We start from the raw sequence: 19,027 nt of genomic DNA, 5'->3' as shown, positions 1-19,027 counted from the left end.
TGCTTTGTGACCACCTAGAGGGGTGGGATAGGGAGGGTGGGAGGGAGACACAAGAGGGAGGAGATATGGGGATATATGTATACATATAGCTGATTCACTTTGTTATACAGCAGAAACACAACATTGTAAAGCAATTATAGTCCAATAAAGATGTTAAAAAAAAAAAAAGGAAGATTTGTTCTGTAACAACTTTGGACAGTGAAAATATTAAGCACCCATAATGTGCAAAGCACAGTACTAGACATCACAGGATGTTCTATACAAAGCAATGGACATGATCTCAATCCTGAACAATTTTTTAAACAATAAAGCCCCCAAATGAGAAAAACATATATAATTAATTACAGTTACATACACAAGTTAGAGGACCATAAAGGGATCGATTGTTGAAATATACTAAAAAGCATCATATACTTTTTTTTAAAGTCAAGATATTATTTCCTTAGCATAATTCTTTACTATATCTATCGAAACAAGGAGCTTGATCCAATACCTTACCTAAGTATCCAAAAAGCAATTAGGTCACTTCTGACAACCAAATCTCTCCCTATGAAATATAAAATACTTCTGCAAGTACCCAACTAGGGGCTTTGGAAATACGCCTTCCAATATCATGAAAGAATATTTGAAATCCGGGGTGGTATTTGCTGACAGTGAAATCAAAATCAGATATACTTACATGTAACCTTTACTTAAGAAAATATTTTACTACATATTTTAATCACTGGTTCTCTACACCTACTCAGGAACATAGAATTTTGATTCACAGTAACTTGATGAAATAGGAGTAAAAGAAGGGAAACCACTTTATTAACAGGTATTATAAGTGTAGTTGTTCTTGATTATTATGCTATCTAGTATATTATTTACAGGGATGAATACTTTTTAGATTCAGTTTAATTCAATAAATAGCAGGTTTAATAATGGAAAGCAGAAATTTCATAAAGAAATAAAATTAATGTCTCAAAACAATTCTTTCAATTTAAAAGGGTAAGTAGTAAAAAAAAAAAAACCCACTGCATAGTTTTATTAATCCATATCCTTGACTTCTCATTCTGTGAAAGTGTGGATAAAAATTATAAATATTGATATTAGATAAAAATTCTTCATATAAAAGATCATAATTCTTCATAAAATCATAGAAAAGAATTTTATTTTTTAGTATTTATTTAGGCTGCACCAGGTCTCAGTTGTAGCACGTGGGATCTTTAGTTGCAGCATGCGGGATCTTTTGTTTGTTTGTTTTAGTTGCGGCATGTGGACTTCTTAGTCTCGGCATGCATGCGGGATCTAGTTCCACAACCAGGGATCGAACCCGGGGCCCCTGCATTGGGAGCACGGAGTCTTACTCACTGGACCACCAGGGAAGTCCCATAGAAAAGAATTTTAAACCAAGTGGCACAGAGCTGTTTTCTACCAATAATTTTTAAAAATCAACAACAGGGGTAAAATAAAAGAGAATAGTCATTCTAATATAGTATTATAAGGGAAAATTCAATTCAGAAAGTTGTCTAAATTAACATAATGCTAAATAAAATACTCCAAATTCTTAAAATTATATATTTTTAACACAAAAATATTATAGCAACAACTAAATTGTTTTCCTAGTTAGCAGCTTAAGTTATTACTAAGATAGACATGTGATTTGCTTTATGTGAGAGTCACCCTTTGCATTTCAATTCTAATTTACAAGGAAGTTTAGGCAGTTTTGTTTGTAGATAAAATACTTCCCTAGAGACTACATAAGACTTCCTAGAGACTACGTCTGAAAAGTAAAATCTGGACTGTTCAAGTACTCTCCGATTTCTCAGTTCAGTCTCCAGCAATTTAACTGAATAACCAACAAAATATAAAATTTAGGTTTCTTTTACTTAATACTCCAGGAGCAGGACAGAAGAACAGTAAATCTATCTGTTAGTATCCCTTGTTAACAAGAAATGTCAAATAACAGTCATTAAAGTCAAAGTTTTAAAATGTGGAGTCAAGTTAACAGTACCATGGTAAATATCTTGAAGTGATCCACCACCACAGTATTCCATACAAATCCACAGTTTTTCCCGACTAACATGAAAGAGAAAGAAAATTATATTAGTTAGTAATTCTCAGCGACTCACATACTTTGAAAGGCTGTCACTCTTCAGCACACAAAGGTTTAGGATACATTGCAGGTTTAGGACACATTGCAGGTTTAGGATAGATTGCAACAGGAAATTGCCCTTGCAGTCTTTCTTCAGGATACAGAAAAGCATATTAATTTCAGCTTTGTTCCCACCTTAAGTGTTTTAGAATGTGATCAGTTTCATAAGCTAAAACACTTACTTGTAATCATTCATAGTATTTCATTAAGGTTGCCAGATAAGGTATAAATGCATAAATGAAGCTGTCATTATTAATGTAAAAGAGTAGACAGTAAGAAGACCTGAGAAATTTTAAAACTTCAGACAAATAATTTTTAAAATTTATATACAAAACAGCACTTACATGAAAGGGAGGGGGTGTGGGACCGAAGAAATATGAAATACAGAGTAGATGCTTTTGTGTTTTTTACCTGAGATAGCTCCCAAAGTAGGCAACAATGTTGCAATGCTTACATTCTTTAACCATAAATATCTCTTGCTGAATCAAAGAAAAATCATCTCCTGAAAAACAAAATGATAATAACTTGGTCACCATGTTACATTTTGTGTCTCTATCTATAGGAAGAAGGAAAACTTTACAATAAGTATCAGAGATGAGGAATTATACATTCTTAATACTTTAATGGGAATGTACACTGGTACATTCTTTCTATAAAGCCAGAAGCCTTAAAAATGTATAAAATCCTAGAACTCATAATTTCACTTCAAAATTTATTTTCTTGAGATATGCAGAGATGATATTCTCTACAGTGTTACTTAATAATGAAAGCATGGTAAAATAACTTATGGTACAGTCATAGATATTACAACACAGTTAAAACATGTTTTGATACAAAAACATGTTCATGATATATTAAGTGAAAAAGGGATATCATATATATATTATATAAGTACATATGTATATAGAAAAAAATGTCTCAAAAACATACAAAATGTTTATGTCTGGGTAGTAAAATTCAAAGTAACTTTGCTTTCTTCTTTTTTGAGTTGTATTTTCCAATTTGTCTACCAAAAACCTATTTGGGTTGTTTAACTAGAAAAAGTTATATTAAAATAAAATATTGGTTATTTATGGGAATTGTATGGTTAATATGGGAATACTGCCTAGAATGACACTGTCACCACCAAACTTCATTTTGCATAGAAACACTGTTTTACTCCAGTAAAAGGAGTTTAGAAGTTGATAAAATGATTGCATTTGTATTATGTAAATGCAATATAATGAAGAAGAGCTCGAGGTCTGGGTTAGACATACCTGGATTCAAGTCCCGATTCAGCCATTCACTGGCAATGTAACCTTGGGCAATCTAACTCTTCTGAATCACAGCTGAATCCATTAAAGTATCATCTGAATTCATTCCACCTGTTTGGCTTCCCTATCTACCACTTTCCAGAAACATTCCCTATATTTTGGTAATACCAGTTGCTGGCCATTTTTGTAATAGATTCTCGTGCCCCTAAGCTTCTGTTTATGCAAGTCCCTCAGTTGGGAACGCTGTGAGAAAGAGTATGTAGTGCATTTAATACAATATTTGACACAATAAATGCAATAGCGATATTACTATATGTTGGAGGCAAGAAAGATACAAACAAAAGTGTTCCTTGTTAGGACATCACCATAAGATATTTTTTATTAGATAGTGTTTTGTAATGGTCTTTTGTAAAACAACATCAGGTTTAAAACCAGTGGTGTCCAGATAAGCTCTAGCTCTAACTTAAAGTCATCTTAGAATAACATACAAGGCCAAGAAGGAAAAACTTAGAAATTAGGCCTTAGATAAATAAACAAATAAAATTCTCACACAAATCAGAGTTATTTTCCCCTTATATTACAACTTTCAATTCAGAGCCAAAACAAAGCTTTAAATATTTTTCTATGCCATAAAATACCTTTTAAAAAAACCAGTCATTACTGATGTGGTTTATACATATATTTAATTTAGGTATGACACACCAAATTTATTTATAATCATTGTCACTCTTTTCAACAGTCCTTTCATGTTAACATTAATTGATAATTCAGTTAAATAATTTAGTGTTAACAATTTTAAAGAACTAGGTAAATCAAATAAGGGTACAATTTTCTAACAAAAATCTGAGTAAAAATCTTTAAAGAAAATTTAGCTTTTATTTGTAAAAATGGCAAAACCTGTATCACATGAATGGTTACATATACCTTAAACATAAGTGCACAGTGGCAACATTTTACCATTAGAAATTTATTTCAGCAAGCACCAAACAGAGTTCTTAAAAAGTGAGGAAGAAAATAATTTCTTAATAATCTGCCAATAGGGACTTCCCTGGTGGCGCAGTGGTTAAGAATCCACCTGCCAATGCAGGGGACACAGGTTCGAGCCCTGGTCTGGGAAGATCCCACATGCCACGGAGCAACTAAGCCCGTGTGCCACAACTACTGAGCCTGTGCTCTAGAGCCCACGAGCCACAACTACTGAGACCTCATGCCACAACTACTGAGCCCACACGTCTAGAGCCTGCGCTCACAACAAGAGAAGCCACCACAATGAGAAGCCCACGCACCGCAATGAAGAGTAGCCCCCACTCGCCGCAACTAGAGAAAGCCTGCGCACAGCAACGAAGATCCAATGCAGTCAAAAATAAATTAATTAAATTAATTAATTATTTAAAAAATAATCTGCCAGTAGAAGGGGATCAATGAAGATAATCCAAAATAGATGATAATTTCATGTTCCCCATTATCAACCGAGGCAGAAGTACGGGATAACTCCTGAAGATTACAGTAAAAAGCCTGCAGCAACGAAGACCCAACGCAGCCAAAAATAAATAAATAAATAAATTTAAACAAAACAAAACAAAACAAAAAAACAACCTGTGCCCCCTACAATGGAAGCGCATAGTCCTAACCATTGGACTGCCAGGGAATTCCTTACCTAATCACTTTTAAATGTGCACAGAAGTCTTATATCTGAGCTGTGCTGAACAATTCTTTAGTTAAGTCTAGGATTTAGAATATATTTTCTCACAGGAGTAACTTCACAAATGGTGCCTAACTTCTTAATGATGTCTAAATTCTTAAACTGACCTGTAAAAGTCAATAATATGGCTGAATTAAAACTACGAGTAACAGACACTAATTCTTCAGGAAAATCAGCTGAGTTCCACACCACAACTGTGCTCCCAGTAGTAGCTGTGTGAGGTTTCTGCCAGGAAAGACAGGGTCTTGCTGAGACTGAGCGACAGCTTTTTATGATTGTAGCTAGAAGCTAGAATTCACAAGAACAGGTCATTAATAACTCAGATGTTTGGGGACTGTGCCTTCTTTAATATATGCAACTTAGTGAATAAACTTCAGTTCTGAGTATGTTATTCAAATATCTATTTCACAGTATTGTCTTAAGCTTTAATGCAAACTGGGCAGAATCTTCTATGAACCGAAATTGTACCATGAAGCAGTTTTACATAAAGATAATATTTTGAAGTTCATCCTGAAAGGCAAGTAAGCTAAATAGTTATTTATCACAGATATAGCTATTCTTTGATGGCTTACATCAGCCTCATCAAAATTACTTGAAATTTGGATTCATTTCATTCTTCTGATTGGGTGATACCAGATCACTGTTACCTTTCACTGAGATACAGCATAAAATCCACTAAGTTCAGAGGCCTCAGGCCTGTAGGTTCCAGCTCTGTTGTTCATGCATAAATGGATTTTGAGAAGCTATTTTCTCAAAAAAGAGAAGTTTCATTCTTCATACCCCAGGAGTCAACTAGAGTAGTTGAGGAACAGAGCCCCATATCTGCTGTTTTGACTACGTACCTGTTATTTTCACCTGAATGCCTTGCCAGCACCTTGAATTTAATACGCCTGAGGGTGCCACATCTTCTCTCAGACACCAATTTTCTCTTTGGACTTTCCTACTTGTGCTAATGGCACTTTTTTCTAAAGGACTAACCACTGCCAGCCTGACCACAGCCCTCCTAAGAGAATCCACCTCCATGCAGCAGGACCTACTGTGTGTGCCTTGCGGTTTTCTACTTGCTGAACGCACTGAGGTGGGACAAGTGACGTTAAAAAATGGGATGAGCCAATCACATTTGGTGTCTTGAAAACCTGAAGCATGGAAACTGAGTCAGTTGTTAGTTACAGGAGAATCACATTAAAAGTAGAATATTAGAATAAGAGCCATGAGTGACTGTGGCTAAGGTTCCTAGAAATGTCCTACTAAAACCCTGGCTGATGGATATGTCCTTATATAGGAAGGGAAAAATCCACCAGAGACAGAATGTGTGGGTGTTTCTGCCCTTCTTCTCTGATAAGGGCAGCTGTGTGTTAGGGAACTCAACCTGACAGTCCTAGGAAAAAAACAAGTGGCCCCCTTCAGCCAGAAAGGTGATCCATAGAGAAGAAAGAGAGACAGTAGCGCTTGTGTTTGAGATGGTATAGTGGAACCACTCCAGATTTTCAGTGTTTTTAAGACTGGCTTGAGCTCTGAGAGGTAGCTGTAAAAAAGAACTGAAAAGTGCAGTATTAGTTATAGAGTTCTATATGGTTTGTTTGCTTGTTTATTTATTACATTTGGCTGTGCCGGGTCTTAGTTGCGGCATGCAGGATCTTTGTCACCACATTCGGGATCCTTAGTTGCAGCATGCGGGATCTAGTTCCCTGACCAGCGATCTTACCTGGGCCCCCTGTGTTGGGAGTGCAGAGTCCTAACCACTGGACCGCCAGGCAAGTCCCTCTAGATGGTATTGACACAGGGATTTATGTTTTAAATTTTTTTGAAAAAACCACTGTATTAGGGTTTGTTCGGCACATTCAGTGATCCCAGCCTTCATCACAGTGTTTCAAGGCTAAAACTCAGAGACAGATTTGCTAATAAGGGTAACAAGCACTACAAGATTCTGAAGACCAAGTTTTAAAGGTGGACAAACTCTACCACTGTACATTGTTCCTAAGCCATCTCCTGTCTAGCAGCACACGGCAACCCTCAACTACAATTTTTAACTGAAGTAGGAAGCCCATTCCCCAAAACATGCTACTCTATAAGATATGGCCTTAGTATCTGGGGTCACTCTGGAGTCTGGTCTTTGCTTTCAACTTCTTAGCTCTGGATACAATTAGCCAATGCCAGTGTTTACTTAGCTACCAGTTGCTTCTGCTACAATCAGTCCATCAAAATAGCGTTAAGTTAGACTCTAATAATGCCACACTTAAGACATTTATAAAAACATAATAAGGAAAGAGTAGAAGTCGTGGAAGGTAAGAGACTGGAACTGTAGGGCCTTTTGATACTATTGGCAAGTTGACATAAAGGGCTTAAGTGTTCCCACTCTGGGAATGAACTGAAGTAAGCTGGTTGCACCCCTCGTGTATAATAAGGGTCCTTTGGATTACACATGGATTCAATATCCTCTTAAGGGTTTTGGTAATCAAATGGGTCCTAAAAAATAGTACTTGGGAAATGACTAAAAGCAATATGCCTCTCAGATTTTAACAACAACAACAACAAAAAGGGTCCTAGGTATTAAAAATCTGATTGTGGCAAAATGAAAGGCAGCCATACGATTCATCACATCCCTCCCTGAAACAATATGGTAGTAGAGCATGAATTTAATACTGAGGTTAATTAATTAAACCAATATCTATAACTACATAAACAGCTGCTGACCTAGATCAATTTAAAGGGCTTAAAGAATGAGCCATAGTGTGGAAGAGTCACTTAGTGCTTCAAACAACAGGGCAGTTTGCAGCAAGAAAAGGACAATCCTAATTTCTGGAATGCCTGGCCCAAGACATAAAGGGAAACGGCATCATTATGAGGCCTAAACCAAAATCAGAAAGTGATCTCTGGAGTTGCTGCATCGTAACCCCAGCTGACTTTCCAACTGCAACCAATTAAAAAAAAAAAAAAAAAGGATCCTGGCAACTGGAAAGCGAGTATCTGGGAGGAGGCTGAATAACTCCCAGGACCCTGGCAAAGTACTTACTATTATGTCTTCCTTTCCAGCAAAAGAGGAACAACTACCTTACTGAAATGTGGCCTATGATTAGAATGCCAACACAGTATGGACTAAAAAATAAACAAAATCAGAGCAAGGAAGAGATTAAATCCAGAAAGAACTGCTGATTTCTATGGAATATAGTCAAAGGTAGAGTAGACTTTCTGGACATCCATTTTATGGATGTTAGCCCAAGAAGAACCAAACATAACAACTGATAACCAATGTCATATTCCGGATCTCTGAACTTGGCTATAAGTCTTTGAAAGGAATCCTTTGGACTGCACCAACTAATTTCTAGTACTAGTATTCTCCATCAGACATTTCTAAGCACTCCATAAAAATAATAAAAAATTATCCTGAGATAAAGAAGAATCTTGGGGGCTTCCCTGGTGGTGCAGCGGTTAGGAATCCGCCTGCCAATGCAGGGGACACGGCTTCGTGTCCCGGTCCAGGAGGATCCCACGTGCCGCGGAGCGGCTGGGCCTGTGAGCCACAACTACTGAGCCAGCGCGTCTGGAGCCTGTGCTCCGCGACGGGAGAGGCCGCGACGGTGACAGGCCCGTGCACTGCGATGAAGAGTGGCCCCCGCTCGCCACAACTGGAGAAAGCCCTTGCACAGAAACGAAGACCCAACACAGCCAAAAATAAAAAAAATAAAAATAAATAAACTTATAAAAAGAAAAAAGAAAAATCTTGGAATTTCAAAATCAACTTTCAAAAAGTATTTCACAAATAACCCTACTCTCATACACACCTTCAAAAGCAGGCTAAGAAAAGAGGATGGATGGGTATTTCATAGTAAAGGAAATATAAATGCCAATAAACTTATAAAGGATGCTTATTCTCAAATTAAAGAAACGTAAATCAAAGCTATATTTTAATCCCATCAGTTTTGCAGAAGTTTTACAATTCCCAGTAATATATATTTTGGAGACAGTATTGAGAAACATATTTTCAAATCTGCTTGTGAAAATGAAAAACTGATCATGCTTTTTGGAAGCCATTTGGCACTATTAATCAAACTTTATATACCCAACAACACATACAAAGATGTTCACTGCAACACTGATTCCAACAGCAAAAAAATGTGGAAATAACCTAAATGTGTATCGATAAGGGATTAAATGAATGTTACCTCTGTACAACAAAATACTCTGCAGCTATTAACAAGAACAAATAACAGCAATATATGGTAACATGGAAAAATGTTCATACACTTGTAAAGTGAGAGGACAAAAAAAGAAGTCTGGAGAACAACATATAGAAAATGTCTGGAAGGAAATGGAAAAAAATAGTAGTTACTTCTGTGAGAGGGAAAAAAGACTTGCAGCCAGGAGAACTTATTTTCCACTTCAAACCATTCTGTGTTGGTTTGATTTAAAAAACAAAAACACCATTAACAGTACTTTAACAAAAGATAGTACTCTGCTCTAGTCTGAACATCTTTTTCTGTCAACTAGGTCATTTAAATATTTTTTCTTTTTCTAGTAATTACTGAAATATATGGATAACTATCTACTTATTTTGTGATTTCTACTGGTTCCATATTCTATACTTCTTTTTGTCCTGTCTTACCTTCTTTTAGATTGAGTTTTTTGTTGTTGTTTGGTTTGTTTTTGTCTTTTTTTTTCTCCACAACCAGTTTGGAATTGACACCCTCTATCTCTATTCTTCAGAAGTTACGCTAGAAATTTTTTTTTTTTAATTTTATTTATTTATGGCTGTGTTGGGTCTTCGTTTCTGTGCGAGGGCTTTCTCCAGTTGTGGCAAGTGGGGGCCACTCTTCATCGCAGTGCGCGGGCCTCTCAGTATCGCGGCCTCTCTTGTTACGAAGCACAGGCTCCAGACGCGCAGGCTCAGTAATTGTGGCTCACGGGCCCAGCTGCTCCGCGGCATGTGGGATCTTCCGGGACCAGGGCTCGAACCCGTGTTCCCTGCATTGGCAGGAGGATTCTTAACCGCTGCGCCACCTGGGAAGCCCTACGCTAGAAATTTTAACGCACATCTTTCCTTGGTAAAGGTTACGCATAATTCATATCTTTATTCTCCTCTCAAATAATACAATAACCTTAGAATGCATTAACGCTATTACCCCTCCCCAACTCACCTCCTATTGTTGGTCAGAATTTTACTTCTTTTCTAGAACCTCACAAAACATCATCTTCATTTTCATTATTATTTTATATAGGTATATCTTCCTTTTTGAAGATTTACCCATATATTGGGTTGGCCAAAAGGTTCATTTGGTTTCTTCGATAAGATGGCTCTAGTAGCACTTAGTTGTCTCTAACTTCATTCAGAACAATTTTGTTAGACTGTATGTGACAGCTGTCATATCAGCGTGCATTTACAAAAAGACATCAAAATTGGTGAATTTTTGTGTAGCCATTTTAATATTGAAGTTGGAAGAAAAAAAGCAACATTTTCGGCATATCATGCTTCATTATTTCAAGAAAGGTAAAAACACAACCAAAACACAAAAAAAAGGTTTGTGCAGTATATGGAGAAATTGCTGTGAGTGAATGAACGTGTCAAAAGTGGTTTGTGGGGGAGACCTTCAAGACGGCAGAGGAGTAAGACGTGGAGATCACTTTCCTCCCCACAAATACATCAAAAATACATCTACATGTGGAACAACTCCTACAGAACACCTACTGAACGCTGGCAGAAGACCTCAGACCTCCCAAAAGGCAAGAAACTCCTCACGTACCTGGGTAGGGCACAAGAAAAAAGAAAAAACAGAGACAAAACAATAGGGATGGGACCTGCACCCCTGGGAGGAGCTGTGAAAGAGGAAAAGTTTCCACACACCAGGAAGCCCCTTCATTGGCGGAGACGGGGGGTGGCGGGGGGGAAGCTTCGGAGCCACGGAGGAGATCGCAGCAACAGGGGTGCAGAGGGCAAAGGGGAGAGATTCCCACACAGAGGATCGGTGCCAACCAGCACTCACCAGCCTGAGAGGCTTGGCTGCTCACCCGCCGGGGTGGGCAGGGGCAGGGAGCTGAGGCTCGGGCTTCAGAGGTCAGACCCCAGGGAGAGGAGTGGGGCTGGCTGCGTGAACACAGCCTGAAGGGGGCTAGTGCACCACAGCTAGCCGGGAGGGAGTCCGGGAAAAAGTCTGGACCTGCCTAAGAGGCAAGAGACCATTGTTGGGCTTCCCTGGTGGCACAGTGGTTGAGAATCTGCCTGCCAATGCAGGGGACATGGGTTCGAGCCCTGGTCTGAGAAGATCCCACATGCCACGGAGCAACTAGGCCCGTGCGCCACAACTACTGAGCCTGCGCGTCCGGAGCGTGTGCTCCGCAACAAGAGAGGCCGCGATAGTGAGAGGCCCACGCACCGTGATGAAGAGTGGCCCCCACTTGCTGCAACTAGAGAAAGCCCTTGCACAGAAACGAAGACCCAACACAGCCATAAATAAATAAAATTAAAAAAAAAAAAAAAGAGACCATTGTTTCAGGGTGCACAAGGAGAGGGGATTCAGAGCACCGCCTAAATGAGCTCCAGAGACGGGCGCGAGCCGCAGCTATCAGCATGGACACCAGAGACGGGCATGAAATGCTAAGGCTGATGCTGCAGCCACCAAAAAGCCAGTGTGCAAGAACAGGTCACTATCCACACCTCCCCTCCCGGGAGCCTGTGCAGCCCACCACTGCCAGGGTTCTATGATGCAGGGACAACTTCCCCGGGAGAACACACGGCATGCCTCAGGCTGGTGCAATGTCACACTGGCCTCTGCCGCCACAGGCTCGCCCCGCATTCCGTATCCCTCCCTCCCCGTGGCCTGAGTGAGCCAGAGCCCCCTAATGAGCTGCTACTTTAACCTGTCCTGTCTGAGTGAAGAAGACGCCCTCAGGCAACCTACACTCAGAGGCAGGGCCAAATCCAAAGCTGAACCCCAGGAGCTGTGCGAACAAAGAAGAGAAAAGGAAATCTCTCCCAGCAGCCTCAGGAGCAGCGGATTAAATCTCCACAATCAACTTGATGTACCCTGCATCTGTGGAATACCTGAATAGACAAAGAATCATCCCAAAAGTGAGGCGGTGGACTTTGGGAGCAATGATATATATATATATATTTCCTTTTTCTCTTTTGCTGTGTGGCTGACAGGGTCTTGGTGCTACGGCCGGGTGTCAGGCCTGTGCCTCAGAGGTGGGAGAGTTGAGTTCAGGACACTAGTCCACCAGAGACCTCCCAGCTCCACGTAATATCAAAAGGCGAAACCTCTTCCAGAGATCTCCATCTCAACACTAAGATCCAGCTCCACTCAACGATCAGCAAGCTACAGTGCTGGACACCCTATGCCAAACAACTAGCAAGACAGGAACACAACCCCACCCATTAACAGAGAGGCTGCCTAAAATCATAATAAGGTCACAGAAACCCCAAAACACACCACCGGATGCGGACCTGCCCACCAGAAAGACAAGATCCAACCTCATCCACCAGAACACAGGCACTAGTCCCCTCCACCAGGAAGCCTACACAACCCACTGAACCAACCTTAGCCACTGGGACAGACAGCAAAAACAACAGGAACTACGAACCTGCAGCCTGCGAAAAGGAGACCCCAAACACAGTAAGTTAAGCAAAATGAGAAGACAGAGAAACACACAGCAGATGAAGGAGCAAGGTAAAAACCCACAAGACCAAACAAATGAAGAGGAAATAGGCAGTCTACCTGAAAAAGAATTCAGAGTAATGATAGTAAAGATAATCCAAAATCTTAGAACTAGAATGGAGAAAATACAAGAAACGTTTAACGAGGACCTAGAAGAACTAAAGAGCAAACCAACAATGATGAATAACACAATAAATGAAATTAAAAATTCTTAGAAGGAATCAATAGCAGAATAACTGAGGTAGAAGAACGGATAAGTGACCTGGAAGATAAAACAGTGGAAATAACTACTGCAGAGAAGAATAAAGAAAAAAGGATGAAAAGAATTGAGGACAGTCTGAGAGACCTCTGGGACAACATTAAATGCACCAACATTCGAATTATAGGGGTCCCAGAAGAGAAAAAGAAAGGGACTGAGAAAATATTTGAAGACATTACAGTTGAAAAATTCCCTAATATGGGGAAGGAAATAGTTAATCAAGTCCAGGAAGCACAGAGAGTCCCATACAGGATAAACCCAAGGAGTAACACGCCAAGACACATATTAATCAAACTATCAAAAATTAAATACAAAGAAAAAATATTAAAAGCAGCAAGGGAAAAACAACAAATAACATACAAGGGAATCCCCATAAGGTTTAACAACTGTTAAAAGGATCATACACCATGATCAAATGGGGTTTATCCCAGGAATGCAAGGATTCTTCAATATATGCAAATCAATCAATGTGATACACCATATTAACAAACTGAAGGATAAAAACCATATGATCATCTCAATAGATGCAGAAAAAGCTTTCGACAAAATTCAACACCCATTTATGATAAAAATCCTCCAGAAAGTAGGCACAGAGGGAACTTACCTCAACATAATAAAGGCCATATATGACAAACCCACAGCCAACATCGTTATCAATGGTGAAAAACTGAAACCATTTCCACTAAGATCAAGAACAAGACAAGGCTGCCCACTCTCACCACTATTATTCAACATAGTTTTGGAAGTTTTAGCCACAGCAATCAGAGCAGAAAAAGAAATAAAAGGAATCCAAATCGGAAAAGAAGAAGTAAAGCTGTCACTGTTTGCAGATGAGATGACACTATACATAGAGAATCCTGAAGATTCTACCAGAAAACTACTAGAGCTATTCAATGAATTTGGTAAAGTAGCAGGATACAAAATTAATGCACAGAAATCTCTTGCATTCCTATACACTAATGATGAAAAATCTGAAGGAGAAGTTAAGGAAACACATCCATTTACCACTGCAACAAAAAGAATAAAATAACCAGGAATAAACCTACCTAAGGAGACAAAGGACCTGTATGCAGAAAACTATAAGACACTGATGAAAGAAATTAAAGATGATATAAACAGATGGAGAGATATACCATGTGCTGGATTGGAAGAATCAACATTGTGAAAATGACTCTACTACCCAAAGCAATCTACAGATTAAATGCAATCCCTATCAAACTATCAATGGCATTTTTCACAGAACTAGAACAAAAAATTTCACAATTTGTATGGAAACACAAAAGACCCTGAATAGCCAAAGCAATCTTGAGAAAGAAAAACAGAGCTGGAGGAATCAGGCTCCCAGACTTCAGACTACACTACAAAGCTACAGTGATCAAGACAGTACGGTACTGGCACAAAAACAGAAATATAGATCAATGGAACAGGATAGAAAGTCCAGAGATAAACCCATGCACATATGGTCACCTTATTTTTGATAAAGGAGGCAAAAATATACAATGGAGAAAAGACAGCCTGTTCAATAAGTGGTGCTGGGAAAACTGTACAGGTACATGTAAAAGAATGAAATTAGAACCCTCCTTAAGACCATACACGAAAAGAAACTCAAAATTGATTAAAGACCTAAATGTAAGGCCAGACACTATAAAACTCTTAGAGGAAAATATAGGCAGAACACTCTATGACATAAATCACAGCAAGATCCTTTTTGACCCACCTCCTAGAGTAAGGGAAATAAAAACAAAAATAAACAAATGACCTAATGCAATTTAAAAGCTTTTGCACAGCAAAGGAAACCATAAACAAGACCAAAAGACAACCCTCAGAATGGGAGAAAATATCTGCAAATGAAGCAACTGACAAAGGATTAACCTCCAAGATATACAAGCAGCTCATGCAGCTCAATGTCACAAAAACAAACAACCCAGTCCAAAAATGGGCAGAAGACCTAAACAGACATTTCTCTAAAGAAGATATACAGATTGCCAACAAACACACGAAAGGATGCTCAACATCACTAATCCTTAGAGAAATGCAAATCAAAACTACAATGAGATATCACCTCACACAAGTCAGAATGGCCATCATCAAGAAATGTACAAACAATAAATGCTGGAGAGGGTGTGGAGAAAAGGGAACCCGCTTGCACTGTTGGTGGGAATGTAAATTCATAGAGCCACTATGGAGAACAGTATGGAGATTCCTTAAAAAACTAAAAATTGAACTACCATACGACCCAGCAATCCCACTACTGGGCGTATATCCTGAGAAAAGCATAATTCAAAAAGAGTCATGTACCACAATGTTCATTGCAGCTCTATTTACAATAGCCAGAACATGGAAGCAACCTATGTGTCCATCGACAGATGAATGGATAAAGAAGATGTGGCACATATAGGCAATGGAATATTACTCAGCCATAAGAAGAAACAAAATTGAGTTATTTGTAGTGATGTGGATGGACCTAGAGTCTGTCATGCAGAGTGAAGTAAGTCAGAAAGAGAAAAAGAAATACCATATGCTAACACATATATATGGAATCTAAAAACAAACAAACAAAAAAAAATGGTTCTGAAGAACCTAGGGGCAGGACAGGAATAAAGAGGCAGACATAGAGAATGGACTTGAAGACACGGGGAAGGGGAAGGGTATGCTGGGACAAAGTGAGAGAGTGGCATGGACATATATACCACCAAATGTAAAATAGATAGCTAGTGGGAAGCAGTCGCAGAGCACTGGGAGATCAGCTCGGTGCTTTGTGACCACCTAGAGGGGTGGGATAGGGAGGGTGGAAGGGAGACGCAAGAGGGAGGAGATATGGGGATATATGTATATGTATAGCTGATTCACTCTGTTATAAAGCAGAAGCTAACACACCATTGTAAAGCAATTATAGTCCAATAAAGATGTCAAAAAAAAAAAAGTTGGTTTGTGAAGTTTAGCGCTGGAGAGCTGGAGAATGCTCCACCGTTGGGTAGACCAACTGAGGTTGACAGCGATCAAATCAAGACATTAACTGAGAACAATGAATGTTATACCACGTGGGAGATAGCTGACATACTCAAAATATCCAAATCAATTGTTGCAAATCATTTGCACCAGCTTGGTTATGTTAATCTCTTTTATGTTTGGGTCCTACATAAGCTAAGCAAAAAAAACCTTCTTGACTATATTTCCACATGAGATTCTCTACTGAAACATAAATAAAACGTTCCATTTTTAAAACAGATTGTGATGGGCGATGAAAAGTGGATACTGTACAACAATGTGGAACGGAAGAGATCGTGGGGCAAGCAAAATGAACCACCACCAACCACACTAATGGCTGGTCTTCATCCAAAGAAGGTGATGTTGTGTATATGGTGGGATTGGAAGGGAGTCCTCTATTATGAGCTCCTTCCGGAAAACCAAATGATTAATTCCAACAAGTACTGCTCCCCATTAGACCAACTGAAAGCAGCTTGTGACGAAAAGCGTCCAGAATTAGTCAGCAGAAAACACATAGTCTTCCATCAGGATAACGCAAGACCGCATGTCTTTTGATGACCAGGCAAAAACTGTTACAGCTTGGCTGGGAAGTTCTGATTCATCCACCATATTCACCAGACATTGCACCTCTGTATTTCCATTTATTTCGGTCTTCACAAAATTCTCTGGAAAAAGTGTCAGCTCTCTGGAAGACTGTAAAAGGCACCTGCAACACTTCTTTACTCAAAAAGATAAAAGTTTCGGGAAGATGGAATTATGAAGTTGCCTGAAAAGTGGCAGAAGGTAGTGGAACAAAAGGGTGAATACGTTGTTCGATAAAGTTCTTGGTGAAAATGAAAAATGTGGCTTTTTTTTTTTTTTAACTTAAAAACCAAAGGCACTTTTTCTGGCCAACCCAATATATCATTTTCTTTGCTCTTCCTTCCTTTTTGCATCTTAGACTTACCAATTGGGATCATATTCCTTCTGCTTAATGTTTATCTTTTAGAATTTCCTTAGTGAGGGTCTACTTGTGCCAAACACATTGGTTTCTGTCTGAAAATGCCTTCATTACTGAAAAATATTTTCATCGATAGTCCTTCTCTTTCAGCTCTTTGAAGATATCCACTGCCTTCTTCCTTCATGGCTTTTTAAATCACTGTTAGTCTTAATAGTCCTTCTATGTAATGTCATCCTTCTCTTGATTTCAAGGTTCTTCTGTCTTGAGTATTCTGCTGTTTCACTATGACATATGCACATGCACATTTCTTTTTATTAATTCTGGCTGGAATTCTTAAATATCTGGTATTTTCTATCAGTTCTGGAAAAGTTTTCAACATAAATGTTTCAAATATTGCCTTTGCCCAAGTTAACAACATTTAACTTGCTATATCTACTGAATTTTAAATCTATAATTATTTTTCATACCTAGAAGGCCAATCTGTGTAGATATTTCAAATCTGCTTCTTTCTTTTGTTTATTACCTTTCACTCATAGCTTCAAATCACTCTTTTATTTATCTAATTTTGTCATATATAGAGTATGTAATTCCAAAATCTGATGTCTTCATGAGTCTGTTGTTTCTGCTGACTCTTACTCAAGGCACCTTGTGTCTTCTGCAATTTTTGACTCCGAGCTCTTATTTCTTAGAATTTTATCTATGTGAATTCTTTGAAACGTGAGTTAAAGGTGAGAGATTACATTAGCTTCTGCTAGGTGGCTGGATGTGCTACCCTAGGAGATATTTATTACTAAAAAACCAATGTTTTTAAAGCCAAACAAATAGTGTGACTGCAATTCAAGACAAGCATTACTTTTTGTAGTCCCTGGTTGGGGGATGGGCTAATTTATTCCTAGTTTTCCCACGTAAAAGGCCTTTGGGGGTGGTCCAGTTTTCTGTAGGATAGTGACTTTTCACCTAGGATGGGTCTTGGACTTTGTCTCCTATCCTTTATGCCCGATGTGAAGGATCTAAAAGGCAAATCACAATTTTATTTGGTTGTAAACAGTTTCCTCAAGATTTAAGCCTGCCTCAATACCTTGGCCATTTCTCCAGGTTTTAGCATTTCATTATTCCTTACTTAATTCCAAAACACTCAACTGCTTTGTGTCTCAGTTTCCTCATCTACAAATGAGGATATAATAAAATCACAGAGAATTACTTTGAGAATTAAGTTAATACTTCTAAGATATATATATAAGTACCACGTAAGTGTCTGTTGTTATTATCACTTCTACTGCACTGGTGTATTTCAGAAGATTAGAAAAATTTAAATTCATCACTTTGTGTTTTGGGTTTTTTTTTTTCAGCAATAGTAAATTTAGATAAGGTAACTGGCTATTGAGCAATTAAAAAGAGAAATCTAATCAATTATTTTATACTATAGCTTTTAACATGTCAATTCTGAAAATGGAGAACTGAGTAAAGCTATATGTTGTTGCTTATATTATGAGGAATACAAAACAAACTCCTTAGGACAGCGAAAAAGTACTTTTAAATTATTATTAACTATTATATAAAATTAAGGGGGTCCTGGAACCAGGTCCCCATGGATACCAAGGGATGACAGTATATCCAGACTCTTCATTTTCTCAACACCTTTGCTGCCACCTTGGTCTAAGCCACTTGAACCCTAGCATGAATTATGGTCATGATATTCCTGCTTTAGACCTTGATATCAACCTCCCCTATTTTCTCCCTCCCACTCCGTACACTATGTTGAATCTGTTTTTAACACAGCAACCAGAGCAATCCTTCTGATACTAAGGTAAGATACTACACTATGTTGCTCACAACTTTCAAAGGTTTGCTGTCTTGCTCAGAATAAAATCCAAGGTCCTTTCGATGGCTGAAAAGGCCATATCTGATCTGGCCTTCTACTTCCTCTCTGATCTTATCTTCTGCCGCCCTTCTGGTTCAGTTTAGAAACACTGGGCTTTTCATTTTCAAGCATGCCAGACACACTCTTGCTTTAAAGCTTTTATCCTTGCTGTTCTCAGTGCCTGGAATGCTGTTCTCTTAGGTATCCATTTGACCTGCTCCCTCACTATATCCATTTC

At 38.6% G+C, this 19,027-nt stretch overlaps 1 protein-coding gene across 3 annotated transcripts in view; it reads right to left on the bottom strand.

Moving 5' to 3' along the window:
* Positions 1-19,027, bottom strand: part of MAP4K5 (mitogen-activated protein kinase kinase kinase kinase 5) — a 152,831-nt gene that overhangs the window by 89,421 nt on the left and 44,383 nt on the right. For all 3 annotated transcript variants that reach the window (XM_082452103.1, XM_082452104.1, XM_082452105.1), the window contains exons 4-5: positions 2,549-2,639; positions 1,997-2,061 (exon numbers count right to left, since the gene is read on the bottom strand). In XM_082452103.1, the coding sequence (XP_082308229.1) occupies positions 1,997-2,061; positions 2,549-2,639 (156 nt within the window). The remainder of the gene's footprint in view (positions 1-1,996; positions 2,062-2,548; positions 2,640-19,027) is intronic.

The sequence above is a fragment of the Balaenoptera physalus genome (assembly GCF_965194825.1).
Source record: "Balaenoptera physalus genome assembly, chromosome: 2".
NCBI classification, from domain to species: domain Eukaryota; kingdom Metazoa; phylum Chordata; class Mammalia; order Artiodactyla; family Balaenopteridae; genus Balaenoptera; species Balaenoptera physalus.
This window is presented reverse-complemented; position numbering and strand designations above follow the sequence as displayed.